This window comes from Scomber japonicus, chromosome 13 (genome assembly GCF_027409825.1).
Source record: "Scomber japonicus isolate fScoJap1 chromosome 13, fScoJap1.pri, whole genome shotgun sequence".
NCBI lineage: Eukaryota > Metazoa > Chordata > Actinopteri > Scombriformes > Scombridae > Scomber > Scomber japonicus.
The window spans coordinates 25,876,421-25,893,456 of NC_070590.1; the positions used below are offsets into that span (position 1 = coordinate 25,876,421).

General features: G+C 40.5%; 1 protein-coding gene across 1 annotated transcript; it reads right to left on the reverse strand.

The window, feature by feature from the left end:
- Window positions 1-506: 506 nt before the first annotated feature.
- On the reverse strand, window positions 507-16,610 carry map6a (microtubule-associated protein 6a). Its single transcript, XM_053331745.1, has 5 exons — window positions 15,910-16,610; window positions 5,636-5,849; window positions 5,277-5,491; window positions 2,001-2,111; window positions 507-654 (listed from the first exon to the last, which is right to left on the reverse strand). The coding sequence occupies exons 1-5, from the start codon at window positions 16,608-16,610 to the stop codon at window positions 507-509; spliced, it is 1,389 nt and encodes a 462-aa protein (XP_053187720.1).
- Window positions 16,611-17,036: the final 426 nt, after the last annotated feature.

A 17,036-nucleotide genomic window follows, 5' to 3' on the forward strand; every position in this document is an offset into this window, starting at 1 on the left:
CATGCATCATGGTGTCACATTGCATCTAAATATAGGGGTCCTGTGTCTATGCTACATGCTGAACTCTTCCTCACTTCAGACCCTCTATCTGAAAAATGACTAACCATACAACAAAAACTACAATACAGTATGGCAATCTGCAAGTAATGCTTATTTATTTACACTAAAACTGATCAATGTACAGTACAGTTGTTTAGGTATTTGTTATATAAGCACTTGATGGTGTGGTATTTCTAATAATATTGACATATTAATTTAAAATAAAATTGCATGAAACCAGAAAATGATGTAGCACCTTTGTGATAATGCCATGGGTCAAACAGCTGTGACCTTTGAGCCAAAAGCTGTTTCAAACATGCATGTAAGCGGAAAGTTTTTTTGGTTTTTGTGGTGGGGAAATAACCTCCTTTTTCTAATCCAACTCAGTTGCAAATACTAGATATTTACAGTACAGAGCAGCAGTCTCTGTATAAGGTGTAGCTGCCTCCGTCCACACACAAGCAGAACTACTCAGTCTGGTTCATATCTAGAGCAAAGCGTACGACTCCGCCGCTCCTCCGAGGTTCGGGCATGTCCATCGGTGGCTGTGGTTCTCCTCCAGAAGCACCCGGGGAATGATGATGACTGGGTCGGAGAACCTCGTCATTAGCATCTCTAGGAGGCAGCATATGGTTAAGATACCAGAAGAAGAAAGAGACAAGAAAGAGACACACGATGAGGCATTTCTCTCAACAATAAGTCATTGGGTTGAGTCCAGCTGAGCACCCTGTGACCGCTCATTTCAGAGGAGAATATCAGGCTTCTGTTTGAGGGAGGAAAAGTCAAGCTAGAGCATGACTAGAGCCTTCTTTGCCTGTTTTGTCTTGTCACAAATATGACAAAAACCTCCCTCAGGAACAATCTATAGAATAAAGTAAATCATGAAATATGTAAGTTTGAAAGCTATTATTTTAAAATCCATGTAAAAACACATATTTTAGTCTATTTCTAATAATGCACTGGACAGCTTTGCAATCCCAATACAGGCCATTGGCTGGAATCGATACTTTGACCCATCCATTAGTCACAGTGACGTGATAAATTACAGGATGCCAATAGTGCAATGAGGGTCTCGGGGTGTTCGGTGAAGGAAAGCTACACGATACGATGTGCTACAATCTCTATTCCAAATCACGTCTGAATGGAGATTAATTAGCAGTGAAAATAGGAGTGAAAATCATTAACATGCACTTACAATTTCCTTTGAACTGTCTCTTTCCAAAGCAGAGCCTCTTCCCTCATTACATTCATACTTACCCCCCCCCGGTTGAATTCATCTTACTGTATATCCAAACTAACACTCAACAGACATTTTTGGGTATCATGCAAAAGTCTAGATCACATTATTAGACATGAAATCAGATTGCAGGTCCAACAGAAAACAGTGGCAGCATGCTTTCAGAAACACATTTTGAATGAAAAAATGTGATCATTATAATGTAAACACAGTATGAAAGGTTTATCCACTGACTGAGATGCAACTCTATCAAATAGTATTGCATGTGATTGCGTGGGTATGAGTAACCTGTCTCATAAATGAGTGTAGACGTGACCTCTACATTCCCACCAGAGTGGATATTTATTTGTTAATGCAATCATGCAGTTTGTTTAAAACCATGAAAAGTGGGTGCATTATGCATTGACAGAGGGTCAAAGATGGTTGGAGATGACTGGACTAAACCTGAGGCCTCCTTTAAGAAAAGAGACTTCAAGGAACATTACATGTAGGATGTTACAGAAGGCCGTCAGACAGCCCGATTCACCCGCTACTCTATGTGTCCATATGGAAGAGAAATACACAGGCTATGACCTGACGAGTGGTGGACCACCAGAAAAAAAAAAAACTGTGCCACTGTAATAGAAAAGAAAAGTAAATCATAACTCCATGAGCATGTATGAATGGGAATGAGTTGCATTTGTGGCTCATGGTCAGTTTCTTTTTAAGTTGCTCTTGCGGTTACCTGGGATTGGGTAGTGCACAGCCCCACAGATGTTGCTTTAGAGTCTGCACCCAGCCAATATCTCGGATTGGCTGGCAGAGTTGTATGTAGTGGTACTGTTTTAGCACAACCCTTCAAATGAATCAGAATGTCACTCATTAGCACACAACAAATTGGACACAGCATCATCCAAATGTGACATCCTCAAAATACTCTAACAAAGATTAGATATGAGAAAGAACAATGTGATGTCAGCAAATGTAATATCACACATGTGAGATTGTTCTTTTTTTTTTTTTTTAAGCGTAAAGGAAAATCATTTGTATAATAACTTGTAAGAGGCCTAAGAAGCACATGACATTTTTTTAATGCTGGGGTAAGTTTCTGGACACCCTTTGACATGCATGTTGCTCTATAAGTCGGATGAATATATTAGAAACATGATGCACAAATAATATATTCTTCAGTTCTCATGTGAGGGCGACATGCAGGGCCTGGAAAGGATGTCAGAGCTCATGCCAGAATGCGGCGCAATCTCAGGATAAGCATAGAAAGAAGTTGTGAGAGCAAAAATTCTCTTCCATGTGGAGTTATTTAAGAAAAGACAAAGACTGGACAGGAGAAACGCTGACAGATACCTGCAACCACTGATCAGTCGTTCACCATTCTTCTTAAACAAAAAAGAATCCAGAAGACATTGATTTTTCTGCTTTTTTTTGCATTTATTTGTAATGTTTCATTAAATATGAGCAAGCAGATAGAAACACAAGCACGTCACAGTCAATCAACTTTTTGTTTTTTTCTCCCCAAAGACATAATTTTCTTCACCATACTTTCTATCCTTATTTGCCTAATAATCACAAAGATAGCACCGGGTGTGTGGCGTGCTAAGCACTGTTTACATTTACTGCCCCCTACAAGCCCCCCCCTCCCTTGTGTTACATGACAAAGCATCCCAACAACCAAAGGCTGCAAAATGCTAACGAGTCGGGCCCGTTCCCTGATGGTGCACGTGCACAGCTTGGGTAGACATGATGGTGCTGATGGTTGCCACAGAGAGTAGAGACACACCGCTGTCCAGTCAGAATGGTAGGATGGAGGGAAGGATACTGAGCAGCAGAACTAATGAGAAGAGTGAAGTGTGTGTGGGTGGAGCACAATGATGGGTTGACCCATGACAAGACTGCACAGTGCTCTTCTAATCCACAAACAAAGGCCTGTAAAAAAATGGTGCCTCTATATATATATATGCTAAGAAATCAGCCTGATGCTCTAGGGCTCAGCCTAGGACTCAGCCAACGTGAAGCCCTGCTATTATATATATATAGACAAATATAAGCTATATATACAAGGGAGGGTATAGTTAGTTTGAACAGGTAAACAGTAACAATACAACTTACTTCATGTTCCCTTTCTCTTCAACACATCTCACTGAGGAAATTTGGATGAAACCAGAAGTACAGCTTGATTTGCTTTGCTAGACACACAAACACAGCACCACCATGTTGAACTTGGCCAGACGAAGCAAAAGTAAATCCGGTGTTCAATCAGCATTATTTCAAATAAACTTCTCAAACCAACATACTGTCATACAAACCTAATCCGACCTGGACATTTGAGCCAAACAAGTGCAGAGAGCGCTGAATAGAGAAGCAGTTACACACCACTTATTGTGGCATATTAGAGTAAGAGAGGTATTGGCAGATATAGTGTAGCTTATTATTATTATAAAGAAAATGAGAAAGTAACTTTTTCTCAACTTCAAAACTTTTGATACTTGTGAGCAAACGGCAGTGAATCATTCATATGTTTGCAACATGAATCTGTGCTTCATCCCTCTTTAAAGGTGATGAAAAGTGCTATTAAGCAGCAGTATCAGCTGTTAGCTATCGTCCCATGACAGTCTAATCACATTGGTTATGGTCCCCCCTCGGCGGAGCAATTACAAAAAAAGCCAAAAGGAGGTGTGTGTGTGTGTGTGTGCGTGTGTTTGAGCACATGCGAACTCCAATTGCGTAACGGCTGTGAAGCTTTGCACAGAGATCAGTGTTGTTCATAAAGGCTGCGTTGGTTGTGTTTACACAGAGTTATGGTAGTTGAGATTAACAGCTCTGCATGCTGTGTGCTTGGCAGATGACCCAACTCTTCACTTTCTGATTCTGTGAAATGACTCTAATATTAAATGGCATCTAGACCGCACAGAAGCATTATCTAATTCAGAAGGAATACTCATCTGCTATGCAAAACACTGGTGTTATATGCATAATCAGTTTAGTGTGACCCAGATGGCTCGTTGGCAACAAATTGGGGTGTTACAAAATATCCTTGAGAGAAATCAAATATGGGAAAATGAATGAGTTTAACATGAAATGATGAAATGATGAATGTGACACCTGGGTGCTTTTTTTTTTTTAACATGATGAATTAAGAACCATTTTACAACAGAGTTTAGTTAAAACTGAGACATCGTATTACAAAGTGACATTTAATAAAGCGTTGTGATATTGCTCAACAGACTTGGAGCCCTGTGAGCTCCACCATGAACAGAGAAACAGTAGCAAAAATGGCAGAGCAGGTAAAAAGAACAAGCCGTGGATCAGACATTCATGACTAACCAAGCAAGACATTTATCAAAGATTTTCAGATGTTCAGATCTTTTGCTGTAAATTTAGCGAGTGCAGTAACCGTTTCCAAAGTGCCAATTTGATTATCTTGTCTTCAAAAAAAAAAACCCAAAAGGAAGAAGGAGAAAAAAAATCCTTGATAAACTCAAAGCAATCTGCTCAGTTGATCAAAGCCAACCATACAGAATTGCTTCTGGTTGGGCCCATGCAACAAGAGCCATCCATTGGCTAGCCAGGCAGCCAGTAGCCATGGCAACCTGGAGATGGAGACGAGCAGAGTGGGGATGGTGGGTGGCATCAAATGGGAAGAGGATGCTCATGCCCACTCGTTACTATAGCAATCTAGCATAGCGTGAGGCGCGAGGAGCAATGACATGTCATGTCTAAACCCCGACATCTTTATTTCTATTGTTGTGGTACAAACGTAGCCAAGAGGTAGTGAAAGATGGAGGAGAAGAAGAATGAGTGGATAGAGAGGGATCGAGCAAAAGATGAAAGAAGGAGGTGAGAGAGACTATAGAAGAGGACACAGAGACAAGAGAGGAGGGAAACTGAAGAGGTAAAGATGAGAACCTGTAATTAATTTTGCAGCCTCTGTGTTTGTCCCCCTCCCACCCCGAAAAAAAAAAAATTAAAAGAAATAAAAGAAGAAGTAGTGCTAAATGATTTTTACTCTTTTGCTTCAGCCAGTTTGTTGTTCATCTCTTTACTTTTCTCCTTGTCCCCCACCGCCGGCCGGTTCTCGCTCTGGTTCTCCGAGGTGGTCTTCTTGGAGCCCCTCTGCCCGGCGCTCTGCTTATCTTTGGCTTTCTTCCCTGGTTTGCCCTGGCCTGCCGCTGTGGCTCCAGCCTTTTTGGGTTTAGAGCGAGGGGCACTATACCTGTCAACCTAAGGATGTCGGACAGCGGAAATGAGACTCCTGAACCCAAATGCCTGAGTTATGGCTATAAGCACACACATGAGTGAACCCCCCCCCCCTTCCCTGAATTCATTTTTAAAGCATACTACACAGATAGAATAGCTTGTTCTCACCTGTTTGGAAGGGTCTATGTAAGGCTCGCTGTACAAACTGCGTATCCTCCTCCTCTCCATGGCCTTGTTGTCAGACGGCTGCAGAGGAGCTTGCCCCTTGAAGGTAGCGCTGTAGCTGGTCTCTAGACTGGTTTTCCCATCCGGTGGCAGGTACTGGGACTTGGCCCGGATCATCTTTGCCGGCTTCACATCTCTGTAAGCCTTGAATTCAGTACTGTGGTGGAAAGAAGAAAAGTCAGCTCTAACACCCATGAATACAGATTGAAAGTCATCATGACAGTGCACATGTGAGGGAGATGATCTGGGTAACACTCTTCTGTCAATTTTCTTCTAGATTTATACTAGTATCACCAGTCTTCAAGGTATCTTCTTATCTAACTCTCTGCAAAAAGTGAATAACATTATTTTCCCCCAAAATGTTCCTTTATATTTTGCAGCCACAGTATGTCTCCTTTGCAATGATTTATATATAAGTACATACTATTCTTGTTTTCCCACTTGTTTTGTGGCTGATATCTCTGCTATAATTATCCATATGCAAATCAGCATTTACTTTGGGTGTGTACATTGTCTTTGATGTGTGTATACTGCTATATCTCCTTGTTGGCTGTCTGATGAAAGCAGGCGGTATGACACAGACGTGATAATCCCTGGCCAGAGAAAAGAAGTGAGTGAGTGGTGCATTAGTACTGTAGAGCAGAGTATATCAGAGAGGTACTGTCGGAGGGAGGAGGTCTGCACCACAGTCTGTAGTCCTCACACAGCACTTCTGAAGAAGGTCAGCAGTATGTCATTCACACAGAAGCCTGCCTGCTGCATCTGTTCTGTATCAGTCTCCTCACATTTAAAAAGGCCTACAGGTAAACTGAACCACAGAGGACAACAGTTTGATACCAGGTGCATATTAAAGTCATTTGCTTTAATATATAATGTACTGCATCACTCTATCTCGCTTTCCTTTACACCCTTTTTTTTCTCTGCAGTGCACTGTTTTCCCACAGCATTACTCACCCATCCATTTGCAACAAACTACCATATGTTACCCATACAGAAACTGTGATTTTATTTTGTATCAGTGATATTAGAGATGCAACTAATAATACAATGAATCCATTAATCATTTTATATATACTCACAATCTCCTCTAAGATTAAATATATTACATTTATTATCACATAAGACAAAGAAGAGCAGCAAATCATCACAAATGAGAAGCTGTAACCAGTTTCTACTTGAAAGTGATCTAAATGATTCATTGATTATCAAAAAAAGTTAATCATGTTAATTGATTGGCTTTTCATTTTAGTATTACTGTGTGTTATAAAAGAAGAAAACACAGATTCTGCTCATAGAAATCCTCAAATTCTCCTTACAGAAGAGACTTTGGACTATAAATATTAATTATAGTTAAAACAGATAAAGAGCTGAAATGTGCCTTTGCTTCAAATGTTAGTATAATGTGTGTACTGTGGGGTTAGTTGCTCAGAAAACTAATATAAGAGTTTACATTTTTTTAATACTGTCCTCTTGGCCTGGTCTCTCTTTTACCAGGTTACATAAAGAAAAAATGGGAAAAAAAATAAATAAAATGAATAATATCTGAATATAAAATCTGAATAAGTCTACATAATAATAAGCACATTTTTGAATGAACAAAACAGATCCATGTGGTCTGGCTGTAATTTCAGCCAATGTTCACTTCTACAGAGAATGAAAAAATGGGAAATGACAGGATGCCACCACATATTAATTTCTGCTCACTTGTTCTTTCTTCACTTCGCTAATTAGTCTCAACATAATACGAAACTGTAATTAAATAATGAAGAGAAGGCAATATAAGTACACCCATGCACATCCCAGAATTTAGCCTCTGTGTTCTCCTTTGAAAAAATATTTAAAATGGTTTTGATGGTGTTTTGCTTCTCCTGTAATAGGATATAGCTGTGATGCTGCTGCTAATTAGAAAGGAAAAACAGGCTGCTTGCTGGTTCAGGCCAGTCAGCTGACACCTATCATTCATCCCCAGAGGCTCCAGTGCCATCACAAACACATACTGTAAAGCTCTCCAACCCCCCTCCAACACAACACAATTCAGCTATAAGGCTCAGTGAGACGCCATCCTTTCCCTTCCTTGAGTATGTAAAGAAAAGTACTATATTAAGCAACACCATTAAGTGCAGGCAGAGGAGCGGACAAGGCTAAGCTGCTGCACTGGAGCCTCATTAGAACAATTTGTAAGCCCGATTCATACTGTACGCGAAGACATAAAATCAATAAACAGCAACAATGGAAAACAGCCTTGGAGACTATGTGATCCTGTTTAATGTGTTGTGTGTGATTTTAGAAACATCTTCTAATGTGTTTTATTGAGGAGGAGAGGTAATAAAAGTGTCGTTATCTGACTTTGGATCACAGTGAAGGAGCTGACCTCTAATGTTCTTGTGGTGGGGCATCATGGGATAGCACGTGGAAGTGGAAGGATGAGCAACAACAAACGGTGTGACAAGTGAATCACAGAGCTGGATTAACCCTTTTTTTAAGTGGTTTATAATAATGTACTTAATTAGTAGCTGTGTTGGTAATACTGGTGAATAAACCAGTGATTAAAGAGTTGCCGAAGTTGTTCAACTATTTCCATTTGTGCATCAACAGAATATCAATAAAGACGCCTGACATTTACAAGTTAGTCATTAAATATCCACACAACTTTTTCCATTCTATCTTTTTAACAATATAATTAGTCCCCATTAATCTCATCTTAAATTAGCTTTCAAGCGCTAAAATGCAAGCTGTTCATGTATTAAACAAGACAGAGGCGTGAAATGTCATCTTAACATAATGTGAAAAGCAAAGTGTTTACATCATAAAGTCTGGTGACAGCGACGAGGCTGCTGAATAGAGAAATCCCTCCAGTGTGTGAATATGTGTGTGTGTGTGTGTGTGTGTGTGAGAGAGAGAGTGAGAGAGAGAGAGAGAGAGAGAGAGAGAGAGAGAGAGAGAGAGAGAGAGAGAGAGAGAGAGAGAGAGAGAGAAAGAGAGAGAGGTGGAAATCACATACAGAGAGTGATTACGTAACAGGACTGAAGTCCACTTTCAATGCTTGACTGGGCCAAGAAGCCACAATGCAAAGACAGGTTATACAACAATGTCCAAGGCCAAGTGTATAAAGCACTCACATGAGCCTTACAGGGTGTGAGAGAAAGACAGAGGAGAGAAAGGGACAGATTGTGAGTGCTGACAAGGTTCACAGTGTGAAACACCGCTCTGTACAGTAACATAGCTGCTATTCATGGACTTATGACTTGTTAACAATAACGCCTGTGTCTCGGAGGTCAGTGTGTACTTGGTACTAGTTTAAAAAATAATTGTTGGGAAAGCTTTCTCGGTTCAATTCAGTGGCCGTCATGTCACAGAGCTTCATCTAGCTACTGTACATATCATGAGCGTGAAAACATAACAGTGTGAGGTTCACATGAGGCTGTTCCCTTCAGCTCTGGAAACATCATGTCAGTGCCTCAGGACACAGTTAAAGCTAGATGCAACACTTCTTGTATCACTGAAACTAACCATTCATTGAGACTAAAGCACTAGCTGATATTAGGACTTATGAGCACTGATATTATTTTTATGAATGACAAAGTTGGTTTGTTGGTCGAAACTTTTGACGATTGAATCTCTCCAGAGTTTGAATCGTAAAAACTTTTTATGATTCTTAACTTCTTATCAAGTGACATCATCAGGTTTTATTTGAGCAAGGCTTTGGTTTATGACTAAGTACCAACACTATTGACAGTCCCATCAGTGATAAACTAAATGGCTAAAGTGTGCAAGGGAACCCTTTTTTAACATCTCATGTATGTGTTGACTAGTGTTTGATTTTCCTACATGTACTTGCCAGTTTATTAGTTACCACTATACATTGCAATGAAATCCAGAAAATTGACTATTCTGTACAATTATCACAATACTTCCAATGTTTGAATTTAGTTGGGAGTGTGTCTCAGAGGTGAAAGGTGATTCTAATAACTCTGCTCTGCCCGTGTATGTATGGAGAAACCAAGCTAAAAACTCATCTCAATATGAAACAGTTCATGCATTAGAGAACTACTGTACTGGACTGCATTATAACATGGAGGTGTACATGAAAAACTGGCACCTTGCACACCTTGTCTCACTTGCAGTTTAAAATGGAAACCACCAGTCCTCTGAGATTGTTGCATAGCTGAAGACTGAATAAATGAACATCAGTGATGATACAATTTTAAACAGTGCAGCGTTCAGGCCATTGGCTGTATATAAATAATATACAGCACAGTATATAAATTCTTTACAGTTGATGATTCAAACCCACTTATCAAGTGCTGCCAGCTAGTAACAAAACTGTCATTTGATAAATGGCAGCTTCATGCTCCAGAAAAAGCACTGCAGCATCAGATAGCAAACCGCAACCTGCAACTACAGTACAGTCACCTGCTCCTGTCCTGTGTATTTAAATGTATAAACAACTAACTAATGTATATTAAATGTCTGTTAAAATACCTGAGATATGATATATTACAATATTATTAATTAGAAAACAACTTTAAGAATTCACAAAAAAAAATCAATTAGTACAGTATGTCTTAACACCCACTTTTTAAGTAACCTATGACTATTTCCTATTTCAGCATCATCTCCTGTGTTATTATATTAGAAGATGTTCAGTTCTATGAGTCACTGAGTCTCAGGCTATGCATATCATACCGCCTGATACATCTTGCTGTATGCTGTAAAGCTGTTTTGAACGACCCTGTTGACCCGCTGTGGTAGAAGAGATGTGCAGAGAAAGGCCTCGTCACTACGACCAAACACTGGCACTGACAGGGGTGGAACGGCGCCAGGGTACAGCACCGCTGAGCTGAATATATCCCTGCTCTAACGTGGCACAATCTGGACCGCTCACCAACAGGGAGCCCTGAGAGAAAAGAATAAAAACAAATCTCTGCAAATTTCTGCCCTGTGGAATCAAACTGTGTGGAGACGCTTAAGTCGTCCTGATGCATAATCGCAAATAAAAGCATGATGACAGGTCACAACATGGAGTAGAGGGTAAAAATTAAATCAAATTCATTTCAGTAAAGGATTCCCTCTGTGGAAGACTTAAAAAGTATTCTAAAGTGAGTATTCTGGACTATTTCTGTCAGACAAAATAAGCAATTTGAGGATGCTATGTGAAATTGTTAAAGGGTAATTCTTCACAATTTTCATCAATTGTTATAATATTATTAGAATCAGGACAATAATAGTTGGTTGCAACTTTAATGTCCGCATATGGGTGCAGCATAACAAGTCATTTCGCTTTTGTATGTGACTCTGTGTAAGCTATAAATACACTCGTGCTCTGACACTGCTGAGACTAACTTCTGTGCAGTCATCACTAATAGTGACCACAGCGATTCAGAGTCTAATTCTACACCAGTGCTGGCACCAGAGATAAAGGATCCGGCCGGCTTCTCTCTGAGTATTCCAGGGAATCAACCCGGCACCGCAGCTTTACTTCCTAACAGTGTTGTGTGTCAGCGGGTGTGTAGAGCCTGGCTGCTGGTCAATCCTCCCTCCCTCCTTTTCCTTTTGGGATCACTTGGCCTCATCTCTATCTCTCAGTGTCTCAAAGGAAACTGTGTAACATTATAGTATTACAGGGGATTTTTAAAATTGGTTTTCATTGGATGGCTCCCATGCATATTTTGACAAGCTGTGCAAATATGCATACAAACAACAATCATCAAACATACTATAGCCTACAAACTGTGTCAAAATTGTGTAGTTGAGCATTTTTGTTGGGCACTTTATAATAACCGTACCAGTTTTCCACTGAGTGTAGGTTATTAACAGAGGTCAGTGTTTAGTTACAGCTCTGTGTTTTACTGGATTACACTATGTTACATAATTCATTCATACCCAGAATCAAATCAGAAGATATTTCCATGTGAATTAACTGTAATCAGATATGATGAAGTCAGATTAGTTGAGTTATATAAGACAGTTAGCTTTTAGCTGGCAAAGCTGTGACTTGATGCAACAAATGAATATCAGCTGAGATTTTAGGATTACATTCTGGCAACAATATGTGGAAACCTCACACAGCTAAAGCATTCTGGTTTTATTTTTAGGGAGGAGAAATATCAAAGTGCTTTTACAGCAAATGAGTTTTGTAGTTGGGACATATGAGATGTTTTTTTTTTCTTCTGTCCTGTCTGTCTGATATCAGAGCTGAAGCAGAATGGGTGTTTCTGCATTCACCGCTTGTCAGTAGAAACATGAGGCTTTGCCGGCTCTCAAAGAGGATCATTTTTAAATCCACCAGAATCCACTGGCCTCTTTACAGTGTACTCTCTGGTGCCACAAAAGCCACGATCTGTAAACGTGACATACATTGACTTTGAGTTGATGGCAGAGAGAGGGTTTTATTTTTTCCAGGTGAAAAATATGAGAGAGGAAAATCAAAAAGAAGACACTTCTGAGACTTCGCTGCCGTGAAAAATGTTGAGCTGTGGTACGTGACACAAATTATAATAAAAAATTCATGCTTCTTCAGCCTCTCTGAACTCAACCAACCTACAGTATCTGCCATACTGTCTGTGATGAAACCTCCTCTCCATCTCCATCATTTTCATCTTCACACAGTCAGTATTCTAGTGGACGACACCCATCACATAATGGAACAAAAAACACTGACAAGATGAAGAGTGGGCTCTTTGACAGCAGTGCTGGTAACAAAAAGAAGACATTAACAAAGGCTCCAGCAGCTACTGCCTCACACTCATGACTTATTCTCATGCAAAAAATGGCATTTTAAATATAAAGCAGGAAGCTGGATGCATAAAGGTTAAAGGGGGTTTGTGACTAGGATGCTTACTGTAGGCTGGAAGAAAAATAGTTAACAATAGCTGGCAGTAAAATATTATAGTTGGCTTTATGATTTCCCAGGTTCACTGCAGGAAAAGAGCCTCTGTGTTCAGCAAGCTCTCTGCAGAAAAAAAATAAATGTTTATAAAAATTGCAAGTGTCCTCCTAAGAACGGAGCTTTATGTTTAATTGGCACAGTGAAAAACAGCACAATGGTATAGAGGGCTGACTTTGAATAGACAATGAATGTGCTCCATAATTGAAAGTTGGTTCCTGCTACAGTGTCCATGCTCAGACTGAATGTAATTACATGAGACAAAAGAAAAAGCTAAGTTTTACTGGAACTACAGCCTGAATGATGGAGGATTGTTGAAGCTGATACATTTGAGTTTAAAACATCTGATACCAGTCGATATTCTCTTTCTACATAAACATATACATTTTGTAGCATCAAAGTAGGGCTCAGCAATTTGAGCAACATATCAAATTGCAGTTTCTTTGAAAAATAATGAGAAAATTGTGATTCTTGTCTATAAATAAAACAGGCCTGTAGGCTTTGTATTACACACACGGTATTAAAGGATATAATATAGAAGCAATAGAACCAAACATTCCTATTTAAACTAGAGTTCTCTAGAAAAACTGACCAATTAAAGCTTCATTTATGATATTAAGAAGATATTACATTAGTGGCATATTTGACCTTCCTCAATAGAATTCAAATATAATCATGATATTAAAAAATGATGTTAAATTGACTGATAACAGCTTCTACTTCTGCTATATTTAAGACAATAACGACCAGCTGCTATAGTGACTCAATCTCAACAATGCATCTGCACGTCAAAGAAGTTGATTGGTTGATTCAGCTCCTGTCTGGAAGTAGGTGTGTGACAGAGATGAAAGTAGATGTAAATGTACCACATATTGCTATAAATAGAATAAGAAACTGCCATCAGAGTAACATCAGAGTAACATCAGTGCATGATCACCTGCATGCAACCATCATTTCAGTTTAAGTTGCACTTTGCTTCTCAGACTGACAGGACAGGCTGCTGCACAATCTCAGTTCAGAGGTTTTAAGATAACATAAGTTTAAACATGGGAGATACGGACCACTCTGTCTGGTCACCAGCTGTATGTCATTTACACTGGATCACTGCCAAGCTATCACAATGACGTAGATCATTTACTTACAAAGATACAACCTCTCTGCTTCCCGTTTTTTGAACAGGAGAAGGTCACGGTCCAGTCCTTATTTAAAACATCTAAAATGATACATAGTGATGTTTCTTCTTCATCTAAACCATCTTTGACACCAGCATAGCAACTCACAGAATGGAAATGAATGAACTGAACTGTGACGAAGAAATAAACATATGGTCCCTGCTGTTCCTAAACTACCTCAAACACATATTTGCCATTTTTTCTGCATTTTTGTTACCTATTTTATGATACCAACTTATCTATAATGAGTTATATTATAGCTGATTTATAAGTCTAGCTCTAACTGCAACTAGAGGAGGACCCTAGACTGAACCCAAAATCTTCAAACAGCCCAGACTAGAATAAAAAAAGCAGCCAAAGGGAAAGCAGTTCTCTGTGTTTATGTGAAGGTAAATTTACTTCATGGTCTATTTAACAATTTCCTCCAAGACAGATAGATGTTTGTGCCTCTCTGCAGTTTGAAGGTTATTAGTCAGGACATCAGGACTGACTGAAGCACCACTACATACTGTAACTGACTTTCAGATATCTGATGCATCATTTGCTGATACATTAAATGCTCATTGTTGCAGTATATATATATATTATGTTTATATAAATCATAACATTATATAAAATGATGTATGATGATGTCCAAGTAAAATGTAGTTAAAACTAATAAGTCATTGACATTTGTTTTTTTTTTGTTTTTTTTATACATGTGAAGAGTTTTGTCTGATGTAAAGTATTAATGGAACACAATACAATGATATAAACATAGCAAATTATTAATATTCATTTGAAATACATTGTACAGTCCTGAGGGTGCAGTCATTGCTTTTGAAAGTTGACAAAAAGTTCATGAGAATGTAATGAGTTAAAACTGCACTGATGCAACTACTGAGTCATACAGAAGTGATATCAAGAAAGTCACAGCATACTCTCTTTTTTAGTGCATGTGTTGTGCGTTCATGTAAATAAGTGTGCTTGTTACTGTGTGCATATATCTGCTGTATTAACCCACAGCTGACCTGCTTTGAGTCTCCGCTGGCAGAGGAAAACAGAAGGCTGAGTGGGTTTGTGCTTGTCACGGTGCTGCCATTTCATGCCGTTGGGGTGGGGGAAGGGGGGGAGGGGTAGGAGGGGTAGTGCCCTGAGCTGCACCCCTGCTGACTGCTCAGCAACACAGGCGTGGCAGTAAAGGCACCAAACAGCTGTACTGTAAAGACTCACCCATCTCACAATAACTCTACGCACCTCTGCCACTCGAATCACACTTCAGCCATACTTCCAAATGTACAATCTGTGATAACACTGAGCCAACATGTAATAAACTTAACACTGCGGATCAAATGAATTGTTTTACAAATTATATATTTCAAAATAAATGTTATAATAAAAAATAAAACACTGAACTCTTAAAAAAAAAATCCCAAAATCCAGTCCACTAAAAACCCTGCAGCAATAAACCAACCACCAGCCTTCATAAAACATAAATGCACTCTATTACCCCTTCAATAATCCATGGCTCCAAGAGGCATGTGCACATGTGTATAGTGACTGTGATGTGTGTGACTGGATGCTCATTCATCCACCAGTCTCCATCATCCTGGGGAACATTGCATAATAGGACAGAGATTAGCCTGGTGGACCTAAACATCAACAGTGCTTGGCAACAGTTCCGCCTCAAGCTTTTCATTTCATTTAATTAACTCCTGTGAAGAAAAAGATTGATAGCGCTGTAATGTTTTCACATAGTGTACCTCCCAGCTGTGTGCTCTAAGAAAACAGACTCCTCAATTGTTTTTCTATAGATTGAGTGTTACATTAGTCACCCCCGATTCAATCCTGTACTGTACAAAAACACATTTTACAGTAGAAAGAGGCCAGAAATGCGGACAAAGCTTGAGTGGGATTTCCATATAATAAAGTTTTTCTCCTGAGCACAGACTGACTTACAGAACCAATCAAAAGTTTGGAAACACTTTTGAATGAGTAAGTGTGTAAGTATAGAGTGTAAAACTTCTAATGTAATAATTAAGCATTCTCCCAATGTCCACCATGACTAAGAGTATTTGCATGATACCAATATTGACCTCTCTGACCGTTAGTGGACGCCTGAAGAGCCTCTGAACCCTCTGGTTGGTTAGTCTATATAATGACATGCAGTGTAAACTCACTTGTATGAGCTCCCGCCTGTAATCTCCTGTTTGATCTGTCTGTTCACAGCATCAGCCGCTGCCCTGCCTTTGCCCTCTCCCTCCACCTTCAGGACAACTTTCTTCTCCCCCTCCGCTGCTTTACTGGACCGCTTTTTCCTCTCCTGCGTCTGGACCAGGTCTTTCTCCTGCACCTTGTCAGCGATGGCGCTCTTCTCCACTCCGGGATCAGCATCCGCCACTTGCTGTTTGACGTGCCTGGACCTCTCCGGTGCCCGCTCATCACCTGCGGAGGTGTTTGGAGGAGGTTTGTTTATCCAGGGATGGTCGTACCGTTTTGGGATGGGCCAGGGCTTGTAGTCCTTCTGGTACTGGGTTTCGCTGTTGAACGGTGTTTCAGGTCCGTGGTACTCGTTCTTGGGTTTACAGCTGGGTTCGGGTCGCACTCTCCAATGCTTAAAGTCCTCGCGCATCACCGAGCTACACACGCGCTCTTCGGAGACGCACCTTCGCGGCGCGCGTGCCGTGTTGGCGCTGGACTCAGCGCGAGACGGCTGCGTTTCTATGGTGACCCGGGCCTGCGGAGGCTGCAGCTGTATGTGCTGCATCTCAGAGACGTCCGTGTACTTGGTGAAGACCAAAGGCACCGCAATGTCAGCCTTGTCCAGCTGGTTCCAGAAGCGGGACATGCAGCACGCCCTGCTGATGCAGGGCCACGCCATGCTGAGGCTCACACAGCTCCACTAACAGAAGAAGAGCACCGGAGCAGAGACGAGGCAGAAATATTTCTCAACACTCCGGTATCCTGCCGTGAGAGAAACAAGATGTCCGTGTATGTGGTTGCACGGTTGACTCCAATGCCGCTGGCGTTAGATTAGATGATGAGGTGAATCCATTGCGCTTGTAAATTGCACTGGCAGTGATTTCAAAGGAGTCTGTCAAAAACAAACCGTGTGCTGATGTTTTGTGCACAGCTCGTGTCCGTGTCCGCTCTGTCCCGTGCGTCCTGCTACATCACTCCACGCCAGGGTACTGCAAGGGAAAACGGCCCCGCCCGCCTGCTCAGCATCCCGGAGACAAAACAGGAGCCGAGATGGAAAATGAAAGTCAAGCCAGAGAGAATGTGAAAGAACTTCCGGGATAGCCCG